This window comes from Bubalus bubalis, chromosome 13 (genome assembly GCF_019923935.1).
Source record: "Bubalus bubalis isolate 160015118507 breed Murrah chromosome 13, NDDB_SH_1, whole genome shotgun sequence".
Lineage (NCBI taxonomy): Eukaryota > Metazoa > Chordata > Mammalia > Artiodactyla > Bovidae > Bubalus > Bubalus bubalis.
Window position 1 is genome coordinate 15,778,423 of NC_059169.1, and position 19,697 is coordinate 15,798,119.

Genomic DNA, 19,697 nt, shown 5'->3' on the forward strand with positions numbered 1-19,697 from the left:
TCCAGCCATCTCATCCTCTGTCATCCCCTTCTCCTCCTGCCCCCAATCCCTCCCAGCATCAGAGTCTTTTCCAATCAGTCAACTCTTCACATCAGGTGGCCAAAGTACTGGAGTTTCAGCTTCAGCATCATTCCCTACAAAGAAATCCCAGGGCTGATCTCCTTCAGAATGGACTGGTTGGATCTCCTTGTAGTCCAAGGGACTCTCAAGAGTCTTCTCCAACACCACTGTTCAAAAGCATCAATTCTTCAGTGCTCTGCTTTCTTCACAGTCCAACTCACACATCCATACATGACCGCTGGAAAAACCATAGCCTTGACTAGATGGACCTTTGTTGGCAAAGTAATGTCTCTGCTTTTCAATATACTATCTAGGTTGGTCATAACTTTTCTTCCAAGGAGTGAGCATCTCTTAATTTCATGGCTGCAGTCACCATCTGCAGTGATTTTGGAGCCCCCAAAAAATAAAGTCTGACACTCTTTCCACTGTTTCCCCATCTATTTCCTATGAAGTGATGGGACCAGATGCCATGATCTTCGTTTTCTGAATGTTGAGCTTTAAGCCAACTTTTTCACTCTCCACTTTCACTTTCATCAAGAGGCTTTTTAGTTCCTCTTCACTTTCTGCCATAGGACTTCCCCAGTGGCTCAGATGGTAAACCGTCTGTCTACAATGCAGGAGACCTGGGTTCGATCCCTGGGTCGGGAAGATTCCCTGGAGAAGGAAATGGCAACACACTCCAGTAGTCTTGCCTAGAAAATCCTGTGGATGGAGTAGCCTGGTGCAGGCTACTGCCCATGGGGTCACAAAGAGTCAGACATGACTGAGCGACTTCACTTTCACTTTCATTTTGTGCCATAAGGGTGGTGTCATCTGCATATCTGAGATTATTGATATTTCTCCCGGCTATCTTGATTCCAGCTTGTGCTTCTTCCAGCCCAGTGTTTTTCATGATGTACTCTGCATATAGGTTAAATAAGCAGAGTGACAATATACAGCATTGCTGTACTCCTTTTCCTATTTGGAACCAGTCTGTTGTTCCATGTCCAGTTCTAACTGTTGCTTCCTGACCTGCATATAGGTTTCTCAAGAGGCAGGTCAGGTGCTCTGGTATTCCCATCTCTTTCAGAATTTTCCACAGTTTATTGTGATCTACACAGTCAAAGGCTTTGGCATAGTCAATAAAGCAGAAATAGATTTAAATATTGTTAAATAGTGATAATCTTGTAGGCCCATTTCTCACCACATATATTTTTGTTATGCTTATGTTGGAGCCTTTTCAGGTATTATGTTCATGTTTCCATTAAATTATAAGCACCCCAAGGGCCAGGCTGATCTTCATTGTGTCTTCATGAAGCCCCACATTCACAGCAGCACATGTGATAGAAAAGAGGCTGCTGGTGAAAAGCGTTCTGCTGCTGAGTTAGACTAAAGCAGGTTCCAGAGAGTTGGAGGTGGGTGGTTGTCAGGTGATGGAGATGTTGTGCTATTTGAAGCTCATTGAGTTCTTGTGTGTGTTGTGTGTGTGCAGGTCTGTGCTTGGTGTCTTTCTTTATTTGGAATTTCCTGTCTTGTCTTTGCTGTGGAGAGATTTTCCTTATCCTTCGAGGCCCTCCTCCATTGCTACCAGGTCTCTGAAGCTCTTCTTGTTTTCCTTTCCTGGTGGAATTAAGTTCCATATTTTATGCTCCCCAGAACTTCTCTCCTTTTTTATTATAGCACAAACATTGTCTTCCTGGGTGTCTTTCTGCCTTCCCTACCTGACTGTGACCTCCTTGAGCAGATAGATGGTTTGTATCTGACTCATTTCAGGTCTTCCCTAGCCAAAGCTGCACATTCTCCAAGTTACTTCTTGAAATGGGCTGAATGGTTGACTTCCTAATTGAAGCCTTCTTCTCCATCTGTGCTTTGAGTAGAATCTGCCTGTGTTCTAAGTGCAAAAGGGCCATAGAGAACCATTTGCTTCCTGGCCACCACCCCTCACCCCCGCCCCAATGCCCACTACTGCTGTTGCTAAGGAAAGCTGGGCTGTGGTCACTAAAGCTCATCTGTCACATCTGTCCCCTCAGGAGTAAGACCGCAGCTCTCACAGATGACAGGATCAGGACCATGAGTGAAGTCATAACTGGCATCAGAACAATAAAAATGAATGCTTGGGAAAAGTCATTTATAGACCTTATTACCAGACTGAGAAGGTAAGTTTATATATATAGATGTCACTCCATATTTTCATGCTTTATTTCCTATTCTACTGGATGCTTTAGATGTCTTACCAAAGAAGTATTTAAGTTCACCAATACTTACTATTCACTGCATCGTCCACATGTTACAGGAAGGTTAAGGAGAATGGTGGAGACATCATTTAACCTGCTCTTCCATTTACCATATTCTCAAAGGAAAAAATACATATGCTTCTTAGTTGTATAGAAATGAAATTCTAAGTAGTTCTCAATACCTCGAATCTCAATAAGCAATGTCTTTAAGATAGTATTTGAGACAATGACATTCAAATTAAGTTTGTAATTTATGTTGATGGCCCATAAATGGGGAGATTATAGAGATTGGTGTACCTATATCGAGCCAAACTATATGAATCACTATTCTTTTTTCTTAATTAATCTATTTGCTATTGAAGGATAATTGCCTTACAGAATTTTGCTGTTTTCTGTCAAGCCTCAACATGAATCAGCCATAGGTATACAAATATCCCTTCCCTTTTGAACCTCCCTCCCATCTCTTTATTCTTCGTTGTGTTTAGTCAGTCTGTATGCAGGTCAGGAAGCAACAGTTAGAACTGAACATGGAACAACAGACTGGTTCCAAATAGGAAAAGGAGTATGTCAAGGCTGTATATTGTCACCCTGCTTATTTAACTTATATGCAGAGTACATCATGAGAAACGCTGGGCTGGAAGAAGCACAAGCTGGAATCAAGATTGCTGGGAGAAATGTCAATAACCTCAGATATGCAGATGACACCACACTTATGGCTTAAAGTGAAGAGGAACTAAAAAGCCTCTTGATGAAAGTGAAAGTGGAGAGTGAAAAAATTGGCTTAAAGCTCAGCATTCAGAAAACGAAGATCATGGCATCTGGTCCCATCACTTCATGGGAAATAGATGGGGAAATAGTGGAAACAGTGTCAGTCTTTATTTTTTGGGCTCCAAAATCACTGCAGATGGTGACTGCAGCCATGAAATTAAAAGACGCTTACTCCTTGAAAGAAAAGTTATGACCAACCTAGATAGCATATTGAAAAGCAGAGACATTACTCTGCCAACAAAGGTCCATCTAGTCAAGGCTATGGTTTTTCTATTGGTCATGTATGGATGTGAGAGTTGGACTGTGAAGAAGGCTGAGTGCTGAAGAATTGATGCTTTTGAACTGTGGTGTTGGAGAAGACTCTTGAGAGTCCCTTGGACTGCAGGGAGATCCAACCAGTCCATTCTGAAGGAGATCAGCCCTGGGATTTCTTTGTAGGGAATGATGCTGAAGCTGAAATTCCAGTACTTTGGCCACTTCGTGCGAAGAGTTGACTCATTGGAAAAGACTCTGATGCTGGGAGGGATTGGGGGCAGGAGGAGAAGGGGACGACAGAGGATGAGATGGCTGGATGGCATCACTGACTCGATAGACATGAGTCTGAGTGAACTCCGGGAGTTGGTGATGGACAGGGAGGCCTGGTGTGCTGCGATTCATGGGGTCGCGAAGAGTCGAACACGACTGAGCGACTGAACTGAACTGAACTGATCCAACTCTTTGTGACCCCGTGGACTGTAGCTCACCAGGCTTCTCTGTCCATGGAATTTCCCAGCCAGGAATACTGGAGGGGTTGCCATTGCTTTCTCCAGAGGATCTTCCCCACCCAGGGTTTGAACCTGTGTTCCTGCATTGCAGGTGGATTCTTTACCACTAACTAATTCATGAATTACTATTATTCATTTCAAAAGGAGCTATGAAAATACTGTCCCTTTTGTTTTGTTTCATGTTTGTAGACTATTTTTCCATCTTTTATATAAACATCTTATGATCATTTCTCTGACTGCACCTTGTCACATCTGACTGCACATTTCTGATCCCCCCCTCCCCGCCACTGCTGGGAATACACTCCCATGTTCCTTCTTCTCTGGCCTGCTCCAAGCCCGACTGACTCCAACTCATCTTCTCAGGGTCCACATGTGTGTGACTTGCCCTGACTCCACTGCTCTGGGTTACATGCCTCTGCTCTGAGCTCCCATGGGAGCTGTGCTGACCATCTCTGTCTATTATCTCCCAATTTTGTGGTTGCTAATTCTCTTCCCCCACAGGTTCATGAGCCCTGGAGGGGACAGGCTGTGTCTTTCTGTGAGGAGCCTGGCACAGGACTTGTGATTATGAATGTTGAATAAATGTTCAAACCTAGTCTGATTGACCCAAAATGTTTAAAAGTGTGACTTTAATCCTCCCCTTACTTGAAAGAGTGAAGTGATTATGAAGTCTGTGGTCCTGGTGTTTGGGCAGACCCCTGGATGTGGACTATGCTAATGTCTCCATGATGTGAGGGATGGTTTATTTTAATCTGTGTCTACTCCCTAGAAAAGGGCTACTCACATGGGGCACTGAATTCATGTCTTGTATGTTGATGCTTTTTTTAAATCCTATGTCCTACTTTCTTTTCTAGAAAGGAAATTTCCAAGATTCTGAGAAGTTCCTACCTTAGGGGCATGAATTTGACAACATTTTTCGCTGTGAGCAAAATCATGATTTTTGTCACCTTCATCGCCAATGAACTCCTTGACAACCTGATCACAGCCAGCCAAGTGTTTGTGGTGGTGACGCTGTTCGAGGCTCTGCGGTTCTCGAGCACCCTCTACTTCCCCATGGCCATCGAGAGGGTGTCAGAGGCTGTTGTCAGCATCCGAAGAATCAAGGTTTGGTGAAAAATAACTTTTTAAAGTTATAGGCGGATTTGACCTAAAATACTTCCTTTATATGGTGTCACTGTGTGCCAGTTAGGTAAGATTCAACTCTTTCAGTGCCAAGCTGGCAGTCTTTCCAAAGTGTACGTTTTTCCCTCTTTTCTTAGGTAAAGTGTGTTAAAAGTATCATAAGATCCATGAATGGGAAAGACTAGAGATTTATTCAAGAAGATTAGAGATACCAAGGGAACATTTCATGCAAAGATGGGCACAATAAAGGACAGAAATGGTATGGACCTAATAGAAGCAGAAGATATTAAGAAGTGGCAAGAATACACAGAAGAACTGTGCAAAAAGATCTTCATGACCCAGATAATCAAGATGGGGTGATCACTCACCTAGAGCCAGACATCCTAGAATGCGAAGTCAAGTGGGCTAAGGCCACTTGAAGGAAGCATCACTATGAATAAAGCTAGTGGAGGTGATGGAATTCCAGCTGAGATATTTCAAATCCTAAAGATGATGCTGTGAAAGTGCTGCACTCAATATGCCAGTAAATTTGGAAAACTCAGCAGTGGCCACAGGACTGGAAAAGGTCAGGTTTCATTCCACTCCCAAAGAAAAGCAATGCCAAAGAATGTTCAAACTACTGCACAATTGCACTCATCTCACAGGCTACTAAAGTAATGCTCAAAATTCTCTAAGCCAGGCTTCAACAGTACATGAACCTTGAACTTCCAGATGTTCATGCTGGTTTTAGAAAAGGAAGAGGAACCAGAGATAAAATTGCCAACATCTGCTGGATCATCAAAGAAGCAAGATCGCTCCAGAAAAAGATCGATTTCTGCTTTATTGACTATGCTAAAGCCTTTGACTGTGTGGATCAGAATAAACTGTGGAAAATTCTGAAAGAGATGGGAATACCAGACCATCTGACCTGCCTCCTGAGAAACCTATATGCAGGTCAGGAAGCAACAGTTAGAACTGGACATGGAACAATAGATTGGTTCCAAATAGGAAAAGGAATATTTCAAGGCTATATATTGTCAGCCTGCTTATTTAACTTACACGCAGAGTACATCCTGAATAATGCTGGGCTGGATGAAGCAGAAGCTGGAATCAAGATTGCAGGGAGAAATATCAATAACCTCAGATATGCAGATGACACCACCCTTATGGCAGAAAGTGAAGAAGAACTAAAGAGCCTCTTGATGAAAGTGAAGGAGGAGAGTGAGAAAGTTGGCTTAAAGATCAACATTCAGAAAACTAAGATCATGGCATCTGGTCCCATCACTTCATGGCAAATAGATGGGGAAACAGTGGAAACAGTGTCAGACTTTATTTTTTGGGGGACTCCAAAATCACTGCAGATGGTGACTCAGCCATGAAATTAAAAGACGTTTGCTCCTTGAAAGGAAAGTTATGACCAACCTAGATAGCATATTAGAAAGCAGGGACATTACTTTGCCAACAAAGTTCCATCTAGTCAAGGCTTTGGTTTTTCCAGTAGTCATGTATGGTTGTGAGATTTGGACTGTGAAGAAAGTTGAGCACTGAAGAATAGATTATTTTGAACTGTGGTGTTGAAGACTCTTGAGAGTCCCTTGTATACCTAGGAGATCCAACAAGTCCATCCTAAAGGAGATCAGTTCTGAGTCTTCATTGGAAGGACTGATGTTGAAGCTGAGACTCCAATACTTTGGGCACCTGATGTGAAGAGCTGACTCATTTGAAAAGACCCTGCTGCTGGGAAAGATTGAAGGCGGGAGGAGAAGGGGATGACAGAGAACAAGCTGGTTGAATGGCATCACCGACTCCATGAACATGGGTTTGGGTAAACCCTGGGAGTTGTTGATGGACAATGAGGCCTGGTGTTTTGCAGTCCATGGGGTCACAAAGAGTCGGACACGACGGAGCGACTGAACTGAACTGAAGATCCGTGCTCATTTATCGGTAGTAGTATTAATAGCAGCAACACAGGCCCTTGCCATGCAGTGATAGCTGCAGGACGATTCAAATGTCTAAAAGCAGGAGATGCAAACAAATTGCATCTCTTGTGCTGACTGGAATGTCTAGGCAGTGACTGGGCACAGTCCTGGGGTGACTTGGATTCCTCTCTGGTCTGGGAGGGGAGGAACTTGCTGAGAAGTCCCTGTTCCCTGGGCAGGAAGCATGGCCTCAGATTCACTTAGTTCTCTGTGTTTAAAAGTGGATTTTTTCCACCAAAGATGTTTTATTGTTGATTTCTGATCTCTGCATTTTTGTTCCTGTTCTTCTTTTACTTCGTGTCTAAGCCTCTCTCTAGCTGCCTTTATCTTTTCAAATGTGTGATTCCCACCATGCCTGTTGTCTCCTTTTTTAAACTAACTGTCCCTAAATAGTCAGGGGTATGGATCTGAGAGTTGGACTGTGAAGCAAGCTGAGTGCCGAAGAATTGATGCTTTTGAACTGTGGTGTTGGAGCAGACTCTTGAGAGTCCCTTGGACTGCAAGGAGATCCAACTAGTCCATTCTGAAGGAGATTAGTCCTGGGTGTTCTTTGGAAGGACTGATGCTAAAGCTGAAACTCCAATACTTTGGCTACCTCATGTGAAGAGTTGACTCATTGGAAAAGACCCTGATGCTGGGAGGGATTGGGGGCAGGAGGAGAAGGGGACGACAGAGGATGAGATGGCTGGATGGCATCACTGACTCGATGGACATGAGTTTGGGTGAACTCCGGGAGTTGGTGATGGACAGGGAGGCCTGGCGTGCTGCAATTCATGGGGTCACAAAGAGTTGGACATGACTGAGTGACTGAACTGAACTGAAATAATTTTTATCATGAAAACAAGGGCCTTGCACCAGTAGGTGCTCAATTATTTCTATTTAAAATGAAGATTAAATTGTCTCTGTGAAAATGAATGATTTACTATGACCTCATCAGCCCAAGAAGTCTATTTTTCTCTAAGTGATGAAGGCAGACCCATGGTCTTGGCACTGAATGACTCCCATAGGATTGTGAAAGACTTTAACTTCAAAGCGCTAAAAGTTTTCAGTGACTTTTGCATCCAGTAAAATGTGTCTCTGAGGTTATCTTATTCACAGAGCAGCTTTAGGTTTTTCATTACCACCACTGGGAAGTCAGTCTTTTTGGCTGCAGTTCTGATGTGGATACTTTCCTGCATAACCTGTTCTGGGTTTGCACTTCATGGCTCTAATGGCCATTTAATTTCAGCTTTTTCATCAGAGTGAGTCCTGGAGAAAAATCCTGCCAGCACTTCAAGCACCTTTTTTGTTTGGAAGTGGGAATTTCTGTTCTAATGTACACACATTGAGTGTTGATGTCTTGGTGACACACTTACGCTGAAATTGTATCTGATTCTGTGTAGACAAGGTATATAACATATACATTACTCTCCATGGTCCTTGGTCTTTTTAATTAATAGAAATTGATATATGCCAGATGAGAAATTCAAGCAAGGCTTTTTGAGGCTTATGCTGCATCACAAAGTATGAAAACAAAAAACTGATGCCCCGTTGACTCTTTGAGAAGGGCGGGCTGGTTCCTTAAGAGGGGTGAGGATAGGGGAGGTTTGGTGGTTTGAGCCAGAGGGGTGACTTAAGTGGTTTGCCCACCGTCTTGTAGGTGCCGTGTGCTAAGATCACACACAGTTCCCTGCATTTGCTCCCGGCAGCTCAGAAATGGCAGTTGGCTTGTGGGGTTTTTGTATCTTATTGTTCGTAATTGCCTTTGCGTGTGTGCAGTTATGTTTAATCCCTTACAATTTCTTTGTATTTTGTTGCTCAAGGAGATGTTTGTCCAGGTGCAAGCGCTCCTATAAAGGACCCTGGGTCCCAGCCTCTCTCATAACATTTTTCTTGTTGCTGTGTTAGCTTTGACTATGTAAGGCTGTAGCCATGCTACAGTGGTTGGACTCATTTGAACAACCATACAATCTGATTGTGTAGGACTCAGTCTTAGCTAGAGTTGGGACTATATAAGTGCATAAATGACATAGTGTCTCCCCTCTATGTAGCTTAATATTCCTCTGGGGATTCAGAGGTAGGGAGGGCAGTACCAGCTGGGGATGTGCTGAGATGGTTCCCAGTAAGGTTAGTATTTGAGATGGGCCAGAAGGAAAGATGGGGTCAGGACTCAGGGTGTCCGAGTAGAGGTCACCTGGGGAGTGTGGACTTTGGTGCTGGTTAGTCACTGGGGGCGTTAAGTGTGGTGAACACTCTTGGAGGTGCTGTAGAGAGATCAGGAAGGAGTGTTGTGTTTGGGGTCAGTTTGCTGGTGTTGGGGAAATCTCGGGAAGGAATCAGAAAAAGAAAAGTATCAATGTTTGAAATGATTAATTAGTGAGTGAGATTCTGAAATTATATTGTTTTGAGAGGAAAGAAGAATTGGGAAAGAGATAAGCTGTGGTAGAACAGATGAGAGCTCCCACATGGCTGACGATGGGAGAAGTGGTGTGGAGAGAGGACTCGGGCTGCAGTGGTTGAGAGCCTGCAGAGAAGTCCTCAGACCACTACCTGTTCATCTTGCCTCCTGCTGGACATGGGTTTGGTGTGGACAGAAGTAGCTTTGCCTAGTATTAGGTTCTCTGTGAGCCTGGATGAGAGGAGGAGGGAATGAGAGGATCAAGTCTCCCGCCAGCTGTCTTTGAGAGAAATGCAAGGATCCTGTCTTTCTTTTCCTGCACAAGGGTTTTCACGTTCAGTTTTTACCCGTTTTTCTTTTGAAGTAGAAGTTTTACAATCACATTTATGGCTCTGAGGCATGATAGACGGGGTGTCAAGGACTTGAAGAGTCTTTATGTTGTTTAAGGTAGTAGATTACTATTTGTGTGTTGTTTTCTTTCTCAAACATCCTCACATGCTTGTTTCAGTTGACCCTTTGTTGGTAAGAATTCAGTTTGCCTGTGGGTGCCAGAGTTACCCATTTAAAGCTGATTACACAGGTCATGTGTTTTTCTCTCATGCAAAAATCCTTATAAAGTTCTGTATGAGATTCCTGCTGCTACCATTACAAATTACCACAAACCAGGTGGGCTGAAACCACAGGAATGTATTGTTTAACCATCCTGGAGGCTAGAAGTCTGAAACCAAGGTGTCAGGAGGGTCAGAATCCCTCTGAATTAGATAAGGGAGCATCCTTTCTTGCCTCTGTTAGCTTTGAGTGGTTACAGACAAATCTTGGCATTCCTTCACTTGTAAATGCCATCATTCTAGCCTCTGTCTCCATCATCAGGTAGCTTTTTGTGTGTGTGTGTGTTTTTGTATATCTGTCTCAGCATCTCTCTTAAGGACACTGATCATATTGGATTCAGAGCCCACCCTACTCCACTGTGATCTTACCTTAATTGATTACATTTACAACAACTGAATTTCCAAATAAAGTCACATTTTCAGGTAGTTGGGATTAGGACTTCAGCATATCTTTTTTTGTGGGGATATAATTTACCCGATAACAAGTCCCAAGGCTAGTGTGATTCTCCATGGTGTTAGGGACCCAGACTCTTTCTTGTTACTTCACCGCATGTGACCTTGATCCAGCTGGCAGCCTCCAAGGCCCGGGTTGTAGGGTAGAGGAAGGTCCTGGTTATTGTTGGTTTCCACTGACCTGGCTTTAGTCACATGGCTACATCTATCTGCTCCAGAGGCTGGAGACAGAGGGCCTCTTTCAGGCTGCCATGTGTCAGCTAATATCCAGGGTTTGTTAACCACCGAAGAATGAGAGCAGATTTTGAGCACAGCCAGTAGTCTCTGCAACATGTTCACAGTTTGGGGGCCTTGAAGAGTGGGAGTGGTATGAATTGTTTGTTCAGTATCTTTACCACTCTAGCTTTTCTCATAGAATTATGTTAAGGATTTGCAAGGCCAGAGGGAGTTTTCTTGTGTGTGTTTGTCCTATGTGAGACTTCCCTGGTGGCTCAGACCGTAAAGTGTCTGCTTACAATGCAGAAGACCTGGGTTCAATTCCTGGGTCAGGAAGATCTCCTAGAGAAGGAAATGGCAACCCACTCCAGTATTCTTGCCTGGAATATCCCATGGACAGAGGAGCTTGGTGGCTACAGTCCATGGGGTCGCAAAGAGTCAGACACGACTGAATGACTTCACTTACTTTCACTTGTCCTGTGTAGCAGTTCATAGAACTTTGTTTTGTTCAGCTACATTGCATCAATTAGCTGCTAAATAGTGTAGAGGATAAGAAGTGGTAGGTGCAGCCATTCCTGCTGTGGAGGAGAGAGGACACTGATTAAGGAGAAGAGACAGTGATTGTGAAAAGATGCTGGTAAAATATTTTTTAAGGTGTAGAAACTTAAGAGCATTTTCTTTTTAGAATGATGACTTAAGTGATAGTTAATGACAAGCAGTGATATGGATTTGACGCACATGAGGGGGAAAGCAGAGTGTACAGGGTTTGCACTCGGAGTCTCTGTTGTTGGTCTTGTGTTCCCAGCCTGTCCTGTGCCACCTGATTCCTGACAGCCTGGGAAGGGCCTTCCTCTCTGTGTTCCTAGCAGTGTCGCATGGTGCTTGGCACCTGGTGGGATTCAGTTAATACTTATGAAATAATTTCCTGCTAGCTCACCTGTTCATTGTTGGTAACACAGAAGTAAAACAATAGAAATGTCCAGGTTCTAAATGCATTGGAGTTTGAAGCCATATTTTCTTCTTAGAAAGGAACCAGTACACTTGTTGAGAAAGTAGCAAAGATAGCCTCATGGCCTGGAATTCTTTATTATCTGTTTTATACATGCACGCTCTCACATACACACATACACATACACTATATATACATATATATATGCTATACTGTATTATATACTTAGATGTATACATACTATAATAATAGTATATTACATACTATATACTATTTACTATTTCTTAGGTGAACCAAGACCTAATAAAATACAGCTATAAAATGATACGTAGGCTGTATAAAATTTTTATTGCAAATTTCAGAGAAGCAATTGTTTTTTGTGTGCTTTGTTCTTGCAGTATAAACAATATATGTTTTGCCTTTTTCTGTAGAACTTTCTGTTACTTGATGAGACGTCACAGTGCTACCCTCAGCTGCCATCAGATGGTAGAACGATCGTGGATGTGCAGGCATTTACTGCTTTTGGGGAAAAGGTAAGAATCCTTTCATTCCAAAATCATGACTGCTAAAAGACAACTGTGATATAGATTTATTGGAGAATTTTGAGATTTTACACATACTGTAAAATATGACTTTCTTATTTACTGAGAATATGTCATAAAAATTCTTGAAATCAGGAATAAGGTTTACAAAGAATGGAGATTAAGTGTAAAATCAGCCTGAGGCATTTGACATGTTGCTTTTTTTCTCATTTTCAAGAGAGCTTTCAATGTATTAGCATATGTTGAGCTTAATGTATGTAAATTCTTCTTTTAATTTTTAGTTTATTTTTCATTATGTTTTATTACAGAGTATTAAATATAATTCCCTGTGCTATACAATAGGATCACCGTAAACAAAAGATATAGAACATAAATACATCTTTTCTTGAAAAGTGAAAGTTGGTCAGTTGTGTCCGACTCTTTGTGACCCCATGGACTATACGGTTCATGAAAATCTCTAGGGCAGAGTACTGGAGTGGGTAGCCTTTCCCTTCTCCAGGGGATCTTCCCAACCCATGGATCAAACCTAGGTCTCCCACATTGCAGGCAGATTCTTTACCAGCTGAGCCAGAAAACCCAGATCTAATATTCTAGGCTGAAGTGTGAAGTGTCAGTCGCTTCAGCTGTGTCTTAGTCTTTGTGACCCCATGGACTATAGCCCACCAGGTGCCTCTGTCCATGGGAATGGATACCCACTGCAGTATTTCTGTTGTTGTTGTTGTTCAGTAGCTTAGTAGTGTCCAGCTCTTTGCAACTCCAAGAACTGCAGCATGCCAAACTTCCCTGTCCTTCACCATTCTCCTGGAGCTTGTTCAAACTTAGGTCCATCGAGTCAGTGATAACATCCAACCATCCCATCCTCTGTCATCCCATTCTCCTCCTACTTTCAATCTTCCCCAGCATCAGGGTCTTTTCCAATGAGTCAGCTCTTTGCATCAGGTGGACAAAATATTGGAGCTTCAGCTTCAGCATCATTCCTTCCAATGAATATTAAAGATTGATTTTCTTTGGGATTGACTGGTTTGATCTTCTTGCTGTCCAAGGGACTCTTAAGAGTCTTCTCCAACACCACAGTTTAAAAAGATCAATTCTTCTGCACTCAGCCTTCTTTATGGTCCAATTCTCACATCCATACATGACTACTGGAACAACCATAGCTTTAACTATATGGACCTTTGTTGGCAAAGTAATGTCTCTGCCTTTTAATACACAGTTTAGGTTTATCATATCTTTTCTTCCAAGGAGCAAGCATTTTTAATTTCATGTCTGCAGTCACTGTCTGAAGTGATTTTGCAGCACAAGAAAATAAAATCTGCCACTGTTTCCACTTCCTCCCTTTCTATTTGCCATGAAGTGATGAAACCAGATTCCATGATCTTAGATTTGAGAATGTTGAATTTTAAGCCAGCTTTTTCACTCTCCTCTTTCACCTTCATCAAGAGGCTCTTTAGTTCCTCTTCACTTTCTGCCATTAGAGTGGTATCACCTGCATGTTTGAGATTGTTGATATTCTGCCAGAATTCTAGATTCCATTTTGTGTTTCATCTGGCCTGGCATTTTGCGTCATGTAGTCTGCATAAAAGTTAAATTAGCAGGGTGACAATATACAGCCCTGACGTACTCCTTTCCCAATTTGGAACCAGTCTGTTATTCGTCTCGTCCTAACTGTTTCCTCTTGACTTGCATACAGGTTTCTCAGGTGACAGGTAACATGATCTGGTATTCCCATCTGTTTATAAATTTTCCACAGTTTGTTGTGATCCACAGAGTCAAAGGCTTTAGCATAGTCAATGAAGCAGAAGTAGATATTCTCTGAAGTTCTCTTGATTTTTCTGTGATCCAACAAATGTCAGCAATTTGATCTCTGGTTCCTCTGTCTTTTCTAAACCCAGGTTACACACCTAGAAGTCCTCTGTTCATGTACTGCTGAAGCCTAGGTTGAAGGATTTTGAACATTACTTTGCTAGCACGTGAAATGAGCGCAACTGTGTGGTAGTTGGAACGTTCCTCTGTCCGTATGGGAATCTAGTCAAAGAAGGAACCTTCCTAAAGTTAGCTAAAGCTGCCTCAAATCCCCAAAGAGATAAGATTTGATGAAGAGACCTCCAGGACACAATATCTTAAAACAGGAAAGAGAAAAATGTGGGTTATATTTTGCATATCAGTTATGTTGACTATTGTTATCTTTTCCCCTTTGTAAAACAATTTGTGTTACTTTATTAAAATGGGTACCTTTTTATAAACTTTAATTTGTAGGCATCAGAGACCCCAACCCTACAAGACCTTTCCTTTACTGTCAGACCTGGTGAACTGTTAGCTGTGGTTGGACCTGTGGGCGCAGGAAAGGTAAGCTGTGATGCCTTTGTCAGCTTGATGAAACTCCACAGCCCCTGTTCAATCCTCAGAGTGGAGCCCAGAGCCGAGTGTGACTCAGTTTGAATTGAGTGTGTATAGAACAGTGTTTCTCTAGTGTTTCCATGAAATACTCATTTTACAAGAAGGTTCTGTGGCAAATAAATCAGGATAAATGCACATTGTCTTTTCCTTCTTGGTGCTTCACATGGCCCAGTTGCAAAACGCTTGTGGGGAATTTGGATGTCTCAGTGAAGAAAACTGTTTATGTGACAGCTGTTCAGCATGGACAGAGACAATGAGGACTCCTTTTCATCTTGTGGCCCCTCCAGGAAGTCTGGAGGTCATAAAGCTCTTCCCAGAAACTTTGAGTATTTCCTCCTGTGACTTGATGTGATCTTGTTGGTGCACGTGCAGTGAATGTGCAGCCACGTGCTGGAGATAAAGATACAGACGTGAGCAAGACCCCGACTCTCTGCCTTTCAGAGGCAACCAGGTTCCGGGGCGAGACAGGCATGCAGCCATATTATTTCAGCCTAGTGTCGTGAGCACTCTGATGGTGTGGATACATACCACGTCTCTGTGATGTTGAAGATCTGAAGGAAATGTGCACATGCACAACAAAGAACAAAACACCAACAAACAACAAACAAACAACAAAATACAGAAATCTAAATGTGGGATATGGGGTTCCCTGCTGGCTCAGTGGTATAAGAGTCCACCTGCCAATGCAGGAGACACAGGTTTGATCCCTGGTCTGGGAAGATCCCACATGTGGAGCAACTAAGCCCGTGCACCACAACTCTTGGGTCTGTGCTCTGGAGCCTGGGAGCTGCAACTGCTGAGCCCACGGGCTGCAGCTGCTGAAGCCTGCCCACTAGAGCCTGTGCTCCTTAACCAGAAAACCCATGCACTGCAATGAAGGCCCAGTGCAAACAAAAATAAATAAAATTAGAATTGTGGTACAGCAGAAACCAATACAACATTGTAAAAAATAAATGAAAAATAAATAAAAGAACTCAAGATAAATAAAATTATTTTTAAAAATGTGGGAGTGTGTACATGAAAGGGTGCTGATCTCCTCTATGATAGACTTTTGCTCTGCAGACACAGCCCACTGCAGAGTTCTTTCAGTTAGTCATCTTTTGATATATTCTTCACACATAGCTTTTTAAGAACAAGTGTTTGTCAAGTAAAAGATACCCAGATGCAGGAGCAACTAAATTAAACATCAGATATAGAAAATACACATTCTGCTGGGCTGCTCTGTTAGAGAATGATGTTAACATTCTTAATTACTCTTTCCTGAGTAGAACTTCATTTGAAGGATACTTGGGCAGAGTAGATTGTTTATACTGTGGTTATACTATATTCCCTGGTGGCTCATATGGTAAAGTCTGCCTGCAGTGTGGGAGACCCAGGTTCGATCCCTGGGTTGGGAAGATCTCCTGGAGAAGGAAATGGCAGCCCACTCCAGTATTGTAACCTGGAAAATCCCATGGACAGAGTAGTCTGGCAGGCTACAGTCCATGGGGTCACAAAGAGTTGGACATGACTAAGCGACTTCACTATACTATTAATATATTCCTTATCAGTCATTGTTTTCCTTGACCATTTGTGTTATTTTCTTTTTTTGAATCAACTGCGAGGGCTGTTCTTATCCTGTTGAAGGAAAAGGTTCTATCCTATATCAAGCACAGGGTGGGGTGGCTGCACTGCAGGGTGTGTTCCGCCCTGAGTGCTGCCGGTTCACATGTGTGTGTTGCTGTCTGTTTCAGTCGTCACTGTTACGTGCTCTGCTGGGGGAGCTGCCCCCGAGCCAGGGGCAGGTCCACGTGCACGGGAGGGTCGCGTATGTGCCTCAGCAGCCCTGGTTGTTTCCAGGAACTGTGAAGAGTAATATTTTATTTGGGAAGAAAATATGAAAACGAACGATATGAAAAAGTAATAGAGGCTTGTGCTTTGAAAAAGGTGAGTAATGACGTTTGAGTTGCGTTTACTTGAATTTCAAATAATGATAGTGTTGATTTTAACTACAAGGTTTGTCAAAAGTTCTTTTTAAAACAATGGAAAGATTTTTGAATGTTGCTTAATTTTGAAGTTGGTCTTCTGGGTTTTATGCGGGCATATTTACATATGCTGTCCTTTTAATGTTACGGGATAATGACACTTACGGAATACCTTTGCCGGGGGGAGGGGGCGGGGGGCGGGGTGGGGCGGGATTGTTTCATTCTGTGAAGTTCATTAGCTTTTAACTTTTTAATGGAAAGCTATAAAAATTTACAAAACGAGAGCACAGTGTAATGAACGCTTCATGTACCACCCCCAGCTTCAGCCAGAATCAGCTGGTGGCCAGTCTTGCTGCATCTCTACCCCTGCCCTCTGCCAGCCCCACCCCCACCCAGAGTATTGTGGAGCAGATCCTAGACCTCAGATTAGTTCATCTGTAAACACTTCATTAGTTTCTCTAAAAGATAGTAAACCCTTTGGGGCAAAAATATCACTATATTTCACCTGAAAAAATATATTTCACCTGAATATCATCAATCTGCTAGTCTGTGTTTTCATGTTTTTGATCATCTCAGTGAGAAATCTCCTTCACCACTGTTTGAACCCACATAAGGTCTGCCCCTGTACTTAGCTGATGCTTCCTTGTTCCCTTTCAGTCTGTGAGTGTCTCTCTGCACTTCATTTTTGACTTGTAATTTATCATTTAAGGAAACTGGAATGCTTAAACATTTCTTTTTAATACTGCATCATTTCACTGAGGAGATTATTTCAGAAATGGCATTGCGTTTCACAGAAATGATGAGATGAAAGGTTTAACTGTATGTTGGGATTTAAATAAGATTAGTGAATAAATGATGAGAACTAAACTGATAGGAGATACAATTTGGCAAAAAGAAAGGGAAAAAAGTAAATAACGTTAAATACTGTGTTACTCTCTTGGGTTATAAAAGTCAGTGAATAATAGTGTTAAAGGGCTCCCCACCACCCCCACCCCTGGGTTCTGTTCAGTGCAGTCTGGAATCCCACTATTCTCTTGTACTGTGAGGAAAAGGCAGAGACAGATCTTCAAAGGTGTGGTGGTGAAGACTCCAAACCTGCTTTGTGAGGAAATGGTAATTCTCCTCGAAAAATGACTTGAACATCATAGGTTATATCAGGTGAGCGTGTGCGTGCTAAGTTACCTCAGTTGTGTCCGACTCTGCGGCCCTATGGACTGTAGCCTGGCAGGCTTATCTATCCATGGGATTCTCTAGGCAAGAATACTGGGTTGGGTTGCCATGCCCTCCTGCAGGGGATCTTTCTGACCTAGGGGTCAAACCCTTGTCTCTTATGTCTCCAGCATTGCCAGGTGGATTCTTTACCACTAGTGCCAGCTAGGAAGCCCTGTATCAAATAAGTAGCATTTTACAATGATATGAACAGACAGAATGGCCTGTTTAATGGGCTTGTTTCTTTATTCTGTGTTCTTATTCATGGGTGATTGTGCGTTTGCAGAAATGATGTTAAATTAGTAGGAATGAGCTAGATTTTTATTAAATGGTGTAGATTCCATGCAAGAAAAGAAGGGATGGCAAATGTAGAACAGTGAGAACAGTAGCTCCCATTTATTAAGAGTCCATGTGCAAAGCCTTTTTCTGTCTTTCACACGTGCACATGCACACAGATAATTTAGATTTATGAGTTATTCATTCTTTATGAGTGTCTTCGATACTCCCTTCCTCACTTTATAGTTAGTATAACTGAGGCCTGGAGCAATGAGACACTCATCTCTACATTTGCAGCTCGAGTTCAGATCCCAGGGAGCTGCTGCTTTGCCACAGCCTCGTGGGGTGACTGGACCAGTAACACGGGCAGTGTTTCTGGGGCTTACCCTCCCTGGGGCAAGTGTGCAGCACAGACTCTGGTGGGGAAGGGGACCTGCAGAACTTGGCTGCACAGTGATTCTACTGTATGTGAGTGACGTTTCTATAAACATGGACTGCTTCCTGTTCTTGTGCATAGTTGGGACATGGAGTTTGGGCCTCTCAGCCCATCCCATCCTTGGCAGGAAGGGGAGGCCCAGAGTGGAGAAGTAGCGGAGAGGCGAGTTCTGGCCCCAGCTTCATCACTTGCCTGCTGTCCACTTCTGGACATGTCTATTACCTGCCTGGACCTCTGATGTTTCTGCAGCAAAATGAGAACATGGGTCAGAGGGTTTCCAGGAGGTTTTGTTGTGCTGCTCGAAATGTCATGTATGACTCCAGTTAATAAGAGGTCAGCAAGGTCTTTATGATACCTGAGAACTACCTAGTAAGTTAAGAGAGCCTCTGGCTGTCTCCTTTTGGATTCCAGGTATCAGAGGATGGTCATAAGGCAATCACAGGAAATAGTAGCGTCCTGGAATTTAGTCTGGCCTGTAGACACAGAGACAGCATGTGTGGTGGAAAAGGCTTGGCCAGGCTTCCCTCATAGCTCAGTTGGTAAAGAATCTACCTGCAATGCAGGAGACCCCAGTTCGATTCCTAGGTCGGGAAGGTCTGCTGGAGAAGGGATAGGCTACCCTTCCAGTATTCTTGGGCTTCCTTGTGGCTCAGCTGGTAAAGAATCCACCTGCAATGTGGGAGATCCGGTTCGAGCCCTGGTTTGGGAAGATGCCCTGGAGAAGGGAAAGGCTACCCACTCAGTATTGTGGCCTGGAGATTTCCATGGACTATAGTCCATGGGGTCGAAAAGAGTCGGACAAGACTGAGCGACTTTCACTTTCACTTTGGAGAACCAGTTCCTGGGTAGTAACTCCAGATATTTGTCTCAGTTTCCATTCTTATTAAATGGGGAGGTTGGGTTACTGTAAAGACTAGAGAAAATGCCTGTGAAATGTAAACAAACCAGAGTTTCAGTTAATGGTTGCTATCGGTATCATTCTAACCTTTTCCTCTCCATCCATTTATCCATCCATATAAATATAACAAAGATTTCTCCTTACCCCTACATCCTCCACATCCTGGAGTAAAAGCCATAAAAATGCAACATTTATTTTTTAAAAATATTTATTTAAATTGGAAGATAATTATAATATTGTGATGATTTTTGCCATAGATCAATATGAATCGGCCATGGTATACATGTGTCCCCCGTATCCTGAACCCCCCTCTCACCTCCCTACCCACCCTATCCCACTGGATTGCCCCAGATTACTGGCTTTGGGTGCCCTGCTTCCTGCATGAAACTTGCACTGGTCATCTATTTTACTTATGGTACTGTACATTTTCAATGCTATTCTCTCAAATTATCCCACCATCACCTTCTCACCTGAGTCCAAAAGTCTG

General features: G+C 42.9%; 1 protein-coding gene across 1 annotated transcript in view; it reads left to right on the forward strand.

Moving 5' to 3' along the window:
* Window positions 1–19,697, forward strand: part of LOC123328868 (ATP-binding cassette sub-family C member 4) — a gene marked incomplete in the record, with an annotated part of 1,148,417 nt that overhangs the window by 1,031,777 nt on the left and 96,943 nt on the right. The window contains 5 exon segments of the mRNA XM_045162484.1: window positions 2,070–2,195; window positions 4,660–4,909; window positions 11,920–12,021; window positions 14,287–14,376; window positions 16,161–16,304. Of these exon segments, the coding sequence (XP_045018419.1) occupies window positions 2,070–2,195; window positions 4,660–4,909; window positions 11,920–12,021; window positions 14,287–14,376; window positions 16,161–16,304 (712 nt within the window).